The sequence below is a fragment of the Lepidochelys kempii genome, chromosome 23 (assembly GCF_965140265.1).
Source record: "Lepidochelys kempii isolate rLepKem1 chromosome 23, rLepKem1.hap2, whole genome shotgun sequence".
Classification (NCBI taxonomy): Eukaryota; Metazoa; Chordata; order Testudines; family Cheloniidae; genus Lepidochelys; species Lepidochelys kempii.
This window is the reverse complement of record NC_133278.1, coordinates 13,260,785-13,275,460: the sequence shown is the minus strand read 5'-3', so window position 1 is coordinate 13,275,460 and position 14,676 is coordinate 13,260,785. Positions and strand designations below refer to the sequence as shown.

At 52.9% G+C, this 14,676-nt stretch overlaps 1 protein-coding gene across 1 annotated transcript in view; it reads left to right on the top strand.

The window, feature by feature from the left end:
- LOC140902279 (immunoglobulin superfamily member 1-like) overlaps positions 1 to 14,676 on the top strand; it is a 68,086-nt gene that overhangs the window by 23,203 nt on the left and 30,207 nt on the right. The window contains 4 exon segments of the mRNA XM_073322202.1: positions 72 to 356; positions 1,568 to 1,858; positions 13,300 to 13,341; positions 13,344 to 13,589. Coding sequence (XP_073178303.1) covers positions 72 to 356; positions 1,568 to 1,858; positions 13,300 to 13,341; positions 13,344 to 13,589 — 864 coding nt within the window.

Genomic DNA, 14,676 nt, shown 5'->3' with positions numbered 1-14,676 from the left:
CGTGGTGAGGACAGGTCCCAGGACTGAGTGACGGGGCCTGTGTCTCATGGCCTGTCTGCTTCCCCCTACAGAGCCCAGCTACCCCAAACCCAACATCTCCCTGAGCCCCAGCGGGGGGGTCTCCCTGGGGGGAGCCGTGGCCGTCTGGTGTCGGGGGCAGCACCAGGGCATGCGGTTCGTGCTGAATAAAGAGGGACGCCATTTCCCAGCTGTGGATCCGGACGGGTTGGAGGCTGTGTTTCCCATCAGGAACGTGAGCCGGGAGGACGGCGGGAGCTATAATTGCTCCTATCAGAACAGATCAAAGCCGTCCGCCGCATCGTCCTCCAGCGACCCCGTGGAGCTGGTGGTGACAGGTGAGGGGCCCGGCTCGGCATCCCCATTCCCAGCCCCAGCCAGACCCTCACAGCGGCTCGGTGCTAATGGGTCGCTCAGAGCCAGGCTCTGCCCTGAGCCCTGACGGGATGCCTGTCATAGAATCATAGAATATCAGGGTTGGAAGGGACCTCAGGAGGTATCTAGTCCAACCCCCTGCTCAAAGCAGGACCAAATCCCCAATTTTTGCCCCAGATTCCAAAATGGCCCCCTCAAGGATTGAACTCGTAACCTTGGGTTTAGCAGGCTTATGAGCTATCCCTCCCCCGTGGAGCAGCAGATCGTAGAGACTCGGGGCAGGGAGGTGACTTTAACGCTTTCCCTTGTGCGTAGGAACCGTGAGTCGCTATTTAATCCCCTGATCCCCTCCGCTCTGTTCTCCAGGCCCCGCCCCAGGCAGTGCCCCGGCTGGAGCTGAATGAGGCAGGGGCTGCAGGGGAAGTGGTGGCTTGGTGGACACAGTACTGGGCTGGGACCCAGGAGATCTGGCCCAGCTCCTGGTGCGGTCACAGACTCTTTGTGATGGGAGCATGTCATGATTTTCAAAAGTGTTCTTCAAAAGGGCCTCAATCTTGGGGGACCTCAGGCCAAGCGCCAGAAACCGAGATGCCCACAGTTAGTGGAGACCTCTGCAAATGCTGGCCTCAATAGTGCTGGATCCCTTGTGTTGGGGGAGCATGTAGGGCCCCGCCATGTTCAGGGCCCCTTTGTGCCAGGCGCTGCATAAACACAGAATGAAGAAACAGTCTCTGCCCCTGGGAGCTCACGAAGGAAAGTGAATCTGACTGTGCCTCAGTTTCCCCTTCTGTTGAATGGGGATAATGACGCTTCCCTGCCTCCCCGGGGGGCTGGCAGGGTGACTCCCTTTCTGTGTGGGGCTCAGGCCCTGTCGTGCTGGGCCCTGGAGACAAGCCCGTGAATCGCTGTGTGTCCAGGGCAGGCCAGATGCAGTGAACGAGGCAGGGGCCACAAACGGGCATAGGAGGATCCCAAGCAGTAGGGAGCCGTGGCTCGGTGTCTGTGGGGCCGGGAGCCCAGCTTGCAGGGCCGGGATTCTGGGTGGGGGGACTCTGGGATCTGGGAGAGAATCTCTGCCGGGGCCCTGGATCTGCCTGTGGCTGGGGCCTGCCAGGGAGGCCGGGGCTGGGTGGGTGTCCTGGTCTTGTTCTCACAGCCTGTCTCCTGTGCGCAGATCCCAGCTTGCCCCGACCCTCCATCTCTCTGAGCCCCACTGGGGTCACCGCCCCAGGGGCAAACGTCACCATTCAGTGTCAGGGGCAGCCCCGGGACGTGAGGTTCTTCCTGCACAAGGCTGGAGACCTGAACCCGCCGCGACACATGGACCCTGCTGGGGACGGGGCCGAGTTCCGCATCCCCACCGTGGGCCGGCAGCACGGAGGGAGCTACAGCTGCAGCTACCGGCCCTGGTCAGAGCCCTTCGTCTCCTCGCAGCCCAGCCACCCCGTGCAGCTGGTGGTAGCAGGTGAGGGGCCCGGCTCCACGTCCCCGCTCCCAGCCCCACACCCGGCCAGATCCCTCCGGTCTTCGCACTGATGGGACGCTCAGAACCAGGGTCTGCCCTGAGCCCTGGGCCCAGCAGAGGGGACATCCAGGCGTGCAGCCGGGATGGAGTCACTTGGGGGTTCCCCAGCTGGGGGTGAGCAGCAGCCACTGGCGGTTCGGGGCAGAGGGAGGGGGGATCCCTTCCCCCAGGGGGAGCTGCAGAGAAGGGGGCTTTTCCCAGGGGGAAGTTCCCCCGTGTTGCTCCTATTCTTGGAACCCATAGAGGAGGTTGGGTCCTGGGTCCGGGGTGGGGGGCAATTACTGTGGAAACTGATCGTGGTGCCCAGGGGTGGGTGGAGCTGAGACATCAGGGGGAGGGGCAACCCCAGACCCACAGCTCCCCCTATGCCTCCTGCTCTGCAGGTCGCAGCCAGGAATTTGCTGGGGGATCCCAGGGGAGGGACAGGATGTGGGGGACTGGGCTGTGAAATTGGGCCCAGAGTCCTGGGGCAATAACCCCCCATTATTGGGCCACATAACATCCCCCTGGCAATAGGAGTGAGCATTACCGAGAATTTCCTTGGTTCTTGCTGCCCCTCCCCACACTGGGGTCTCAGGGGACCCCCTGACCCTCCCCCAATAGATGTTCTGCTGCCTCTGGCTGCGCCCTGGTCCCCAGGACCCTGGGCACCACCCGACTGTGGGGGGCAGCGGGTGATGTTCCAGCCTCCCTCCACACGCTCTGCCTGGCTGTGTTTGGCAGTAGCAAAGATACCCCAGGGATGGGCTCACTGCACAGCAGACAGACCAGGGCAGAGGTACCTGTGGGGGTGGACAGAGGGGTCCTATGGGGACAGGGAGCTGGGGTGGTTCCCTGCTGTGGGGGGCTCTGATTGTCCCCATCCCCTGGCGTGGTCCTGGGGTGCTGGGTGTCTTGGGGGCAGTTTGTCCACCCGGGAGCCCCCTTCATCGGGGAAGCTGAGGCTCAGCCCCCTGGGGCAGCAGGACATGGCCTCACCTGAGGGGTCCGGCTCTGGGGAGAGCTCAGAGCCGCAGCACCTGGGAGACCCCCAGAGGGGGGCTGGGCTGGACCTGCTGGATGAAGTGTTGGGGGCTCCACTCCTGGGGCAGAGCTAGCTGCTGATCTCCCCATCTGAGCTGCCAAGTGACTCTCCCCTTCCCTCTGCAGCAGCCCCCCCGGGACACCAGGATTTCACCTACGCCAACATCGCCCGCCTGGCCCTGAGCGCCATGGTCCTGCTCGTCATGGGGCTGATCCTGGCTGAGGCCTATTACAGCCGCCCGAGGGAGGTGCCCTAGGTGAGGTGATCCCCCCCTTCTGAGCCCCTTGCTTTCCCCAGGACTTGGGCCCATGGTGACACGGGCCCCTCTAACCCGCCGTCTCTCTGTGCCCCAAGGAGTCTGGATCCGGCCATGCAGGGAAGAGAATCTCCCCGGGGGACGAGCCGCTTCCCCTCAGGGGACTGAGATGCCAGCACAAACCCCCCTGCCCTCAAATACACCTGCCTCAGAGAATCCCCCCCAAAACAGCTGCCAACCTGACAGCAGCTCCCCAGGATTGAACCCCCAGTGCCATCTGTGACACTGCACTCCATATGTTTATGGAAATATGCTTATGAGTGTAACTATAATGTAACTGGAATATTCTTTAAGCAAAAGGTCTCTTGGAAGGTATCATTACAAAACTTATGATCTACTGAGTGTGGTCATCCTATTTATATGCATGTATCATTCTTGTATCTAAAACTCGAAATATGACGTTAACTCTGAAGTCAATTAATGGTGGTTTAGAATCTTGATGGCCCCCATTGACTCGGACAATTGGCTGTAGATGGTTTATTTACCTGCAAGCCTTCTTGTGGACATGGGGGCCAGCCTGTGGGTAATGAAGAAGGAGGTCTCACAGGGACATGTGATCATGTCACCTGATACTGGAATCTATCTTAAGCCTGGTGCTTTTCCATTTAGAAGGAGGGGTGGGAACCCAGAGAGAGACAAGGGAGTCCCGCCTTTGGCCAAAGCTATAAAAGGGAGTGGAACAGAACAAAGGGGGCTCCCAGACATGAGGAATCGCCTAGTTACCACCTGAGCTAAAACTAACAAGGGCTGTACCAGGGGAAAGGATTGGGCCCAGACTAGGAAGGAGTCTAGTCTGGGAAAAAGAAAAGGAGTACTTGTGGCACCTTAGAGACTAACCAATTTATTTGAGCATAAGCTTTCGTGAGCTAGCTAGCTCACGAAAGCTTATGCTCAAATAAATTGGTTAGTCTCTAAGGTGCCACAAGTACTCCTTTTCTTTTTGCGAATACAGACTAACACGGCTGTTACTCTGTAGTCTGGGAAAGAAGCTTCTTGGAACATCTCTAAGGGGGAGATTTACCTGTATTCAGTTTCTTTTAATGCATTAGGATTAGACTTGCATGTTTTGTTTTATTTTGCTTGGTAATCTTACTGTTATTACTTGAAACGACTTAAATCCTACTTTTAATACCTAATAATATCACTTTTGTTTATTAATTAACCCAGAGTAAGTGATTAATACCTGGGGAAGCAAACAGCTGTGCATATCTCTCTATCAGTGTTATAGAGGGCGGATAATTTATGAGTTTACCCTGTATAAGCTTTATAGAGAGTAAAATGGGTTTAATTGTGGTTTGGATCCCATTGGGCGCTGGGTGTCTGGGTGCTGGAGATAGGTGACCTGCTGAGCAGGTTTTGGTGTGTGGACCAGACCTGGGTCTGTGTTTGCAGCGGACTAGTGTGTCTGGCTCAACAAGGCAGGGTTCTGAAGTCTCAAGGTGGCAGTGGAAAACGGCTCAGAGGTAATCTCAGCATGTCAGGTGGCAGTCCAAAGGGTGTCTCTCTGACTTAACCCGTCACACCATGAGCACGAGCCCCTGCGGTACCTGCTAGAGGAGTCGCCCCCGGGCTGGGCACATTGGACTCCCTATGGAGCAGAACCTGGAGGGTGATGGAGTCCCACTCGCTGGCCCAGCCAGGCTGGTTCTGCCCAGGGCTGCCAGTGGGGAGCAGGGACGAAGCAGGGCTCAGCATGGGGAAGGTGTGATGAAGTGGGACTGTTCTTAATGTTTCCTTTGAATATTGTGGGGGTGCCTCAGTTTCCCCTAGGCAGTTCTTAAGTATCTAGGTGGTGGGGTAAGGGTGTATAATCACTGCAGAGCTCTGGAGGACTGGACCAGGCTGAGGTTGGTGGTGGGATGGAAATTGTTGAAATCATGGTGGAATTCCTCAAGGGCTTCTTTTCCATGGGTCCAGATGATGAAGATGTCATCAATATAGCGCAAGTAGAGTAGGGGCTTTAGGGGACGAGAGCTGAGGAAGCGTTGTTCTAAATCAGCCATAAAAATGTTGGCATACTGTGGGGCCATGCGGGTACCCATAGCAGTGCCGCTGATCTGAAGGTATACATTGTCCCCAAATGTGAAATAGTTATGGGTGAGGACAAAGTCACAAAGTTCAGCCACCAGGTTAGCCATGACATTATCGGGGATAGTGTTCCTGACGGCTTGTAGTCCATCTTTGTGTGGAATGTTGGTGTAGGAATTCCACCATGATTTCAACAATTTCCATCCCACCACCAACCTCAGCCTGGTCCAGTCCACACAAGAGATCCACTTCCTGGACACTACAGTGCTAATAAACAATGGTCACATAAACACCACCCTATACCGGAAACCTACTGACCGCTATTCCTACCTGCATGCCTCCAGCTTTCACCCTGACCACACCACACGATCCATCGTCTACAGCCAAGCTCTGCGATACAACCGCATTTGCTCCAACCCCTCAGACAGAGACAAACACCTACAAGATCTCTGTCAAGCTTTCTTACAACTACAATACCCACCTGCAGAAGTAAAGAAACAGATTGATAGAGCCAGAAGAGTTCCCAGAAGTTACCTACTACAGGACAGGCCTAACAAAGAAAATAACAGAACGCCACTAGCCGTCACCTTCAGCCCCCAACTAAAACCCCTCCAACGCATTATTAAGGATCTACAACCTATCCTAAAGGATGACCCAACACTCTCACAAATCTTGGGAGACAGGCCAGTCCTTGCCTACAGACAGCCCCGCAACCTGAAGCAAATACTCACCAACAACCACATACCACACAACAGAACCACTAACCCAGGAACTTATCCTTGCAACAAAGCCCGTTGCCAATTGTGCCCACATATCTATTCAGGGGACACCATCACAGGGCCTAATAACATCAGCCACACTATCAGAGGCTCGTTCACCTGCACATCCACCAATGTGATATATGCCATCATGTGCCAGCAATGCCCCTCTGCCATGTACATTGGTCAAACTGGACAGTCTCTACGTAAAAGAATAAATGGACACAAATCAGATGTCAAGAATTATAACATTCATAAACCAGTCGGAGAACACTTCAATCTCTCTGGTCACGCAATCACAGACATGAAGGTCGCTATCTTAAAACAAAAAAACTTCAAATCCAGATTCCAGCGAGAAACTGCTGAATTGGAATTCATTTGCAAATTGGATACTATTAATTTAGGCTTAAATAGAGACTGGGAGTGGCTAAGTCATTATGCAAGGTAGCCTATTTCCTCTTGTTTTTTCCTACCCCCCCCCCCAGATGTTCTGGTTTAACTTGGATTTAAACTTGGAGAGTGGTCAGTTTGGATGAGCTATTGCCAGCAGGAGAGTGAGTTTGTGTGTGTGGTTTTTGGGAGGGGGGTGAGGGGGTGAGAGAACCTGGATTTGTGCAGGAAATGGCCCAACTTTATTATCATGCACATTGTGTAAAGAGTTGTCACTTTGGATGGGCTATCACCAGCAGGAGAGTGAATTTGCGTGGGGGGGTGGAGGGTGAGAAAACCTGGATTTGTGCTGGAAATGGCCCACCTGATGATCACTTTAGATAAGCTATTACCAGCAGGACAGTGGGGTGGGAGGAGGTATTTTTTCATATTCTCTGTGTATAAATTAAGTCTGCTGCAGTTTCCATGGCATGCATCCGATGAAGTGAGCTGTAGCTCACGAAAGCTCATGCTCAAATAAATTGGTTAGTCTCTAAGGTGCCACAAGTACTCCTTTTCTTTTTGCTAATCATTTTTGTTGCCCTTCGCTGGACTCTCTCCAGTTTATCCACATTCTTCTTGTAGTGTGGGGCCCAAAACTGGACACAGTACTCCAGATGAGGCCTCACCAATGTCGAATAGAGGGGAACGATCACGTCCCTCGATCTGCTCGCTATGCCCCTGCTTATACATCCCAAAATGCCATTGGCCTTCTTGGCAACAAGGGCACACTGCTGACTCATATCCAGCTTCTCGTCCACTGTCACCCCTAGGTCCTTTTCCGCAGAACTGCTGCCTAGCCATTCGGTCCCTAGTCTGTAGCGGTGCATTGGGTTCTTCCGTCCTAAGTGCAGGACCCTGCACTTATCCTTATTGAACCTCATCAGATTTCTTTTGGCCCAATCCTCCAATTTGTCTAGGTCCTTCTGTATCCTATCCCTCCCCTCCAGCGTATCTACCACTCCTCCCAGTTTAGTATCATCCGCAAATTTGCTGAGAGTGCAATCCATGCCATCCTCCAGATCATTTATGAAGATATTGAACAAAACCGGCCCCAGGACTGACCCTTGGGGCACTCCACTTGACACCGGCTGCCAACTAGACATGGAGCCATTGATCACTACCCGTTGAACCCGACAATCTAGCCAGCTTTCTACCCACCTTATAGTGCATTCATCCAGCCCATACTTCCTTAACTTGCTGACAAGAATACTGTGGGAAACCATGTCAAAAGCTTTGCTAAAGTCAAGAAACAATACATCCACTGCTTTCCCGTCATCCACAGAACCAGTAATCTCATCATAAAAGGCGATTAGATTAGTCAGGCATGACCTTCCCTTGGTGAATCCATGCTCGCTGTTCCTGATCACTTTCCTCTCATGCAAGTGCATCAGGATTGATTCTTTGAGGACCTGCTCCATGATTTTTCTGGGGACTGAGGTGAGGCTGACTGGCCTGTAGTTCCCAGGATCCTCCTTCTTCCTTTTTTTAAAGATTGGCACTACATTAGCCTTTTTCCAGTCATCCGGGACTTCCCCCGTTCGCCACGAGTTTTCAAAGATAATGGCCAATGGCTCTGCAATCACAGCCGCCAATTCCTTCAGCACTCTTGGATGCAACTCGTCCGGCCCCATGGACTTGTGCACGTTCAGGTTTTCTAAATAGTCCCTAACCACCTCTATCTCCACAGAGGGCTGGCCATCTGTTCCCCATTTTGTGATGCCCAGCGCAGCAGTCTGGGAGCTGACCTTGTTAGTGAAAACAGAGGCAAAAAAAGCATTGAGTACATTAGCTTTTTCCACATCCTCCGTCATTAGGTTGCCTCCCTCATTCAGTAAGGGGCCCACACTTTCCTTGGCTTTCTTCTTGTTGCCAGCATACCTGAAGAAACCCTTCTTGTTACTCTTGACATCTCTCGCTAGCTGCAGCTCCAGGTGCGATTTGGCCCTCCTAATTTCATTCCTACATGCCTGACCAATATTTTTATACTCTTCCCTGGTATCCTTTCATCCTATTTGTAGGAATGTATCATTCTTGTATCTGAAACTAGGAATATGAAATATAACTCCGAGGTCCTATTGTAATTATGCAAAGTGTGGGCCATTAATGGTGGTTTGGAATCTTGATGGCTCCCATTCACCAGGACAATTGGTTGTAAATGGCTCTATTTACTTGTAAGACTTCCTGTATACCTGTGTGCCAGCAAGCGGGTAATGAAGTCTCACAGGATATGTGATCATGTCACCTGAACGGAAATCCATCTTTAACCGGATGCTTTTCCATTTTGAAGGAGACAAAGGATTCCTGCCTTCTGCCAAAGCTATTAAAGGAACAGAACAAAGTGGGTCTCAGTCATGTTGAATCCCCTGCTTTTTACCTAAGCTATCTGCTGGAATTAACAAGGACTGTACTTGGGAAAGGATTGGGCCCAGACTAGGAAGGAGTCTAATCTGGGAAAGAAACTTATGGGAACATCTCTGAGGGTGAGATTTACCTGTATTCAGTTTCTTAAATGTATTAGGCTTTGACTTGCGTGTTTTGTTTTATTTTGCTTGGTAACTTTGTTCTGTCTGTTGTTACTTGAAACCACTTAAATCCGACTTTTTATACTTAATAAAATCACTTTTGTGTATTAATTGACCGAGAGTAAGTGATTAATACCTGGGGGAGCAAATAGCTGTGCGTATCTCTCTATCAGTGTTATAGACAGTCATAAATATAAAGGGAAGGGTAACCACCTTTCTGCATACAGTGCTATAAAATCCCTCCTGGCCAGAGGCAAAGTCCTTTTACCTGTAATGGGTTAAGAAGCTAAGATAACCTCACTGGCACCTGGCGGGTCTGGCTCAAACCAGACTGGGCACTGAAGTCTTAAGCTGGCAGGGAAAAGAGACTTAGAGTTAGTCAAAGCACATCAGCAGACACGCTCCCCCAAGAAGGTCAGAGCTGGGGGGGGTGGGGGGTAGGATTGTTGGGCATGTGAGGAGCGAGGGGGGAGCAGCACCACCCAGCACTCCCTGGGCTGCCACTTCTACCCCCAGCAGCCTCTCCTCTCACTGCCCCCCCTCCACATCCCTCCGCAGCTCCAGCCCCCTCACCCTCAGGGTCCCCCATTTTCTTTTTAGTCCCCTCAGTTTCCCCTCACAGCCCCTGTGCTGCAAATTCCCTGCCCAATAAGGGTCCCAACCCCACAGTCACCTCTCTCCCTGCCCCTTCCAAGGGGGGCAGCAAGCTGGGAGATTGGGGAGGTCAGGCGGTGGGGTCAGGTGGCGGGGAATGACCCTGCTTCACAATGAATCTGCTGCTCATCTCCCTCCTGCTCCGGTGGCTGGGGGCGAAGGGTCCTGGGGGGCTGGTGAGAAGGTGGGCCAGGGCCCTGGGACGAGGGAGCTGATTGAAGGAGGCTCATTGGGAGCCTTCGGCTGGGCAGCTGATGCACCTTTAATGCAGCCTCGGCCCAGCAAAGCACTGTGTGCAAGCCCCGGAGGAGTGACACCACAATTGTGACACCAGGAGTCCTGGCCCCAGCTCCACCCCTCGGCTCTAACCACTAGTCCCCACTCCGCTGCCAGAGCCCAGAACTGAGTCAAACCTTCCTGACCCCCAGCTTTCTGCTGTCCTCTAGCCAATGGCATTTAAAGAAAGACTGTCACGTCCCTCTCTAGGGACCTGGCCGCATAACCACTGACAGGGTCTCCTCCAGCTCGGGGGACAGGGTCTCTGCATTAGAAGGTCCCTGGGTCTCTCTCAGTTGGTGACCCGTTCGGGGCCTGGGATGGAATTTCTCTTTCTCTGGTTTTCTTTTGAACCTGGTTGATTTAATTCACATGTTGAGAAAAGCCCCTTAGAACCAGGCATTACAGTGTAAACCCGTCATTACCACTCAGCTAAGGTGTAAGGGGCAGCAAACCCAGGTCTTCCATATTGTGCCCGCTCTTAACATGGTGCCACGGCTTGTGTTGCAGGTGGGCAGGTTGGCAGACTGAGCGGGAAGGCTGCAATCAAACCCTCCAGCATCAGGGAATGCCACAAAGTTTCCCAAACATCCTTAACTCTGCCCCCTTGTGCACATGCATTACGGCGCCATCCTTTAATTTCGTGATCACGTATTAATTTTATTTTCATGGGCCATGTCAAGGTTCCTTCTCCACTCTGAACTCTGGGATACAGATCAAGTTGCAGTGGGGGAGGTTTAGGTTGGATATTAGGAAAAACTTTTTCACTAGGTGGGTGGTGAAACACTGGAATGTGTTACCTAGGGAGGTGGTAGAATCTCCTTCCTTAGGAGTTTTTAAGGTCAGGCTTGACAAAGCCCTGGCTGGGATGATTTAATTGGGGATTGGTCCTGCTTTGAGCAGGGGTTGGACTAGATGACCTCCTGAGGTCCCTTCCAACCCTGATATTCTATGATTCTATGATGTGGGGACCTGCATGAAAGACCCCCCAAGCTTATTTCTACCAGCTTAGGTTAAAAACTTCCCCAAGGCACAAAATCTCTATTTGTTCTTGGACGAGGAATGCTGCCACCACCAAGCGCTTTAACCAAGAACCAGGGAAAAGGACCACTTGGAGTTCCTCTTCCCCCAGCAATTCGCTCGAGCCCTCACACCCCCTTTCCTGGGGAGGCTTGAGAATAAACAAGTTGAGCACAGACCAGCTTGGATTTCTTAGGACCCTAAAAATCCAGTCAGATTCTTAAAAAACAGAACTTTATTAGAAGAACAAAACAAAGATAAAAGAAACACTCTGTAAGATTAGAATGGAAGATAATCTCACAGGCAGTCAGATTCAAAACACAGAGAATCCCTCTAGGCAAAACCTTAAATTACAAAAAAGACACAAAAACAGGAATACACATTCCCTCCAGCACAGCGAATTTACAAGCCAAAACAAAGAAAACCTAATGCATTTTCTAGCTATATTACTTACTAACTTTACAGGAGTGGAGGGCTTGCATCCTTGATCTGTTCCTGGCAAAGGTATCACACAGACAGACAAAAGACTCCCCCCCCCCTCGAGGTCTGAAAGTATCTTGCCCCCTTGTCATAAATATAAAGGGAAGGGTAAACACCTTTAAAATCCCTCCTGGCCAGAGGAAAAATCCTTTCACCTGTAAAGGGTTAAGAAGCTAGGATAACCTCGCTGGCACTTGACCAAAATGACCAATGAGGAGAAAAGATACTTTCAAAAGCTGGGAGGAGGGAGAGAAACAAAGGGTCTGTATCTGTCTGGGTAATGCTTTTGCTGGGGACAGAACAGGAATGGAGTCTTAGAACTTAGTCAGTAATCTAGCTAGATATGCGTTAGCTTCTGATTTTTTTAAATGGCTGAGAAATTAAGTTGTGCTGAATAGAATGAATATTCCTGTCTGTGTGTCTTTTTTGTAACTTAAGGTTTTGCCTAGAGGGATTCTCTATGTTTTGAATCTAATTACCCTGTAAGGTATTTACCATCCTGATTTTACAGAGGTGATTCTTTTTTACTTTTTACTTCTATTAAAATCCTTCTTTTCAGAAACTGAATGCTTTTGTCATTGTTCTAAGATCCAAGGGTTTGGGTCTGTGGTCACCTATGCAAATTGGTGAGGATTTTTACCAAACCTTCCCCAGGAAGTGGGGTGCAAAGGCTGGGAGGATTTTGGGGGGAAAGACGCGTCCAAACTACGTTTTCCCATCAAACCCAGATAAACTTTTGGTGGTGGCAGTAGAAGTCCAAGGGCAAAGGGTAAAATAGTTTGTACCTTGGAGAAGTTTTAACCTAAGCTGGTCAAAGTAAGCTTGGGAGGTTTTCATGCAGGTCCCCACATCTGTACCCTAGAGTTCAGAGTGGGGAAGAAACCCTGACACCCCTCATTGGTCATTTTGGGTCAGGTGCCAGCGAGGTTACCTGAGCTTCTTAACCCTTTACAGGTGAAAGGGTTTTGCCTCTGGCCAGGAGGGATTTTATAGCACTGTGTACAGAAAGGTGGGTACCCTTCCCTTGATATTTAGGACAGGCCACCACCCATGTTTGAACCCAGAATGTAAGAAAGGACGGGTGTGGGGGAATCTGCATGGAAATCGTGGTCAGTGGCAGATTGAGGACCAGACCCCGTGCTCTCTTGGCTCCCAGCCTGGTGCACCTTCCCCAAGGCTGCAGGGTACATGGAGGGAGAACTGTCCCCCCACCCCACAGAGACACAGACAAGCTGGGAGCTGCATGACATTTGGCCAGGCCGATGGGCCCAGGCTTGGGTTTTGCAGGCGCCTCTGCTTACTTTGACCTCACTAGATTTCCCCTGCAGATTAGAGACAAAATGCGATGGACACAGGAAGAGACGAGACATCGTCGGCTTCCTGTAGCTGGAGACACCAGCTGAGTTTGTTATTTGGGGCTCGGTGGAGCTGGGCTCTGGGGCGTTGGTGGCAGTGCTGAGGGGCCTCTCGCTGCCTCCGTCATGCCATCTGCTCTCACCGTCCTCTTCCTCGGTGAGTGTCAGAGAAAGCCAGTGCACGTGCCCACTGATTTCTCCTTCCCCAGCTGATGGAGATAAAACGCAATTGGCCTCTAGGTCGCCTCGGCCTCTCCTTGCCTTGCCCCAGCCACCCCTCCATGGGCTCCTGGCAGATGGAGCCGCGCCGTTGCCCTGCTGAGGGGTGGGGGGCCCCCGGGGCTCTTGTGTCCCTAGCCCAGCTCTCTCGCTCTTGGATTTGGGGAAAAAGCATCCAGGAGACTCTCTCCCTGCAGCCCCCTGTCTCGGCCTCGTCACTGGGGCTGGGCTGTGGGGACGGGGAACAGTGACCGTGCCGGGGTCTGTGTCTCACGGCCTGTCTCCTCCTGCCTGCAGAGCCCAGCTACCCCAAACCCAACATCTCCCTGCTCCCAAGTGGGGGGTCGCCCCGGGGGGAGCCATGACCGTCCGGTGTGAGTGTCGGTGTCGGGGAGCGAGGGTCCTTCTGTATAAAGCTGGAGACCCAGAAGCACGGCAGGACAAAGACCCCCCAGAGGATGTGGCTCAATTTTCCATCCACAACGTGAGCCAGAGAGATGCAGGGAGCTACAGCTGCCGATATAGCATCAAATCCGACCTGTCTGTCTGGTCGGAGCCCAGCGACGCCATGGAGCTGGTAGTAGCCGGTGAGGGGCCCGGCTCAGCATCCCTGCTCCCAGCCCCACACCCAGCTGGATACTCAGAGGGGCTTAGCCCCAATGGGGCGCTCAGAGCCAGGCTCTGCCCTGAGTCCTGGATCCAGCAAAGGGGACGCCCGGCTGGGGAGCGGGGACGGAGTCACTGGGGGGTTCCCCAGCCAGGGGGAGCAGAAGCTGCTGGAGATTCAGGGCAGAGGAAGGGGGGATCCCTGCCCCCAGGGAGGCTGCAGAACAGGGGGGCCTTTCCCAGGGGGATGTTCCCCCAGCTGACCCCGCTCTGGAGACACACAGAGGAGTCAGGGCTCAGAGGATGCCCAGCTGGCTCCGGCCCCAGCGCTGAATTCACTTCCCACCAGCCTGGACAATTAAACCCATAACAAACGCCTGGTCGTGGGGCGAGGGGCCCAGTCGCTGAGTCACCATTTCAGCCTCTTCCCACCCGGGCCTGGGTGCTGGTTCCGTCCCTCCCCAGCCCCAGCCCACGCTCGATTTCATCCCACAGAGGGAACCGACCCAGCTGGGCCCCAGCAGCCAGATCCCCCCATGATGGAGCCGGAGGGAGAAGGTGAGCCGGAGAAATGGAACAATTCATCCCCCAGGGAACAGGGCTCCCCGCTCCAACACCCACGGGGTCAGTCAGGCTGTTTGGCGGGGGCTGGTCCCTGCAGACAGAGCTGATGGGTTCCTTTTCTTCTATATAGAAGGTGATGGACAGATCCATGGGGACAGACGGCCACAGGTCGGTGGGAATATGAGTCTGTGGGAAAGTAGGGAGGTGGACAGATGGGAGCGTGTTTGGTGAGGGATAGAAGGATGGACTAAAACCTTGTCTACATGAAAACTGGACCTGAAATGACGAATCCCGTGTGGTTCCCAACCGACCCCCCCGCGGTGATCTCAGAGCAAGTCTGGACTGTTGGATTAGCCGTCCCATCCGGTTTGATACAGCCCCGTTTGCAGATGAGCTCACCTTTAGCTCTATAGACACAGGGACGTTCCTCCTCCCAAATAGGAACAGCCGCACCGAGACTGACTCCGCAGTGACTCCAGGTGTGAATGGCACCTCCTGGCCTGC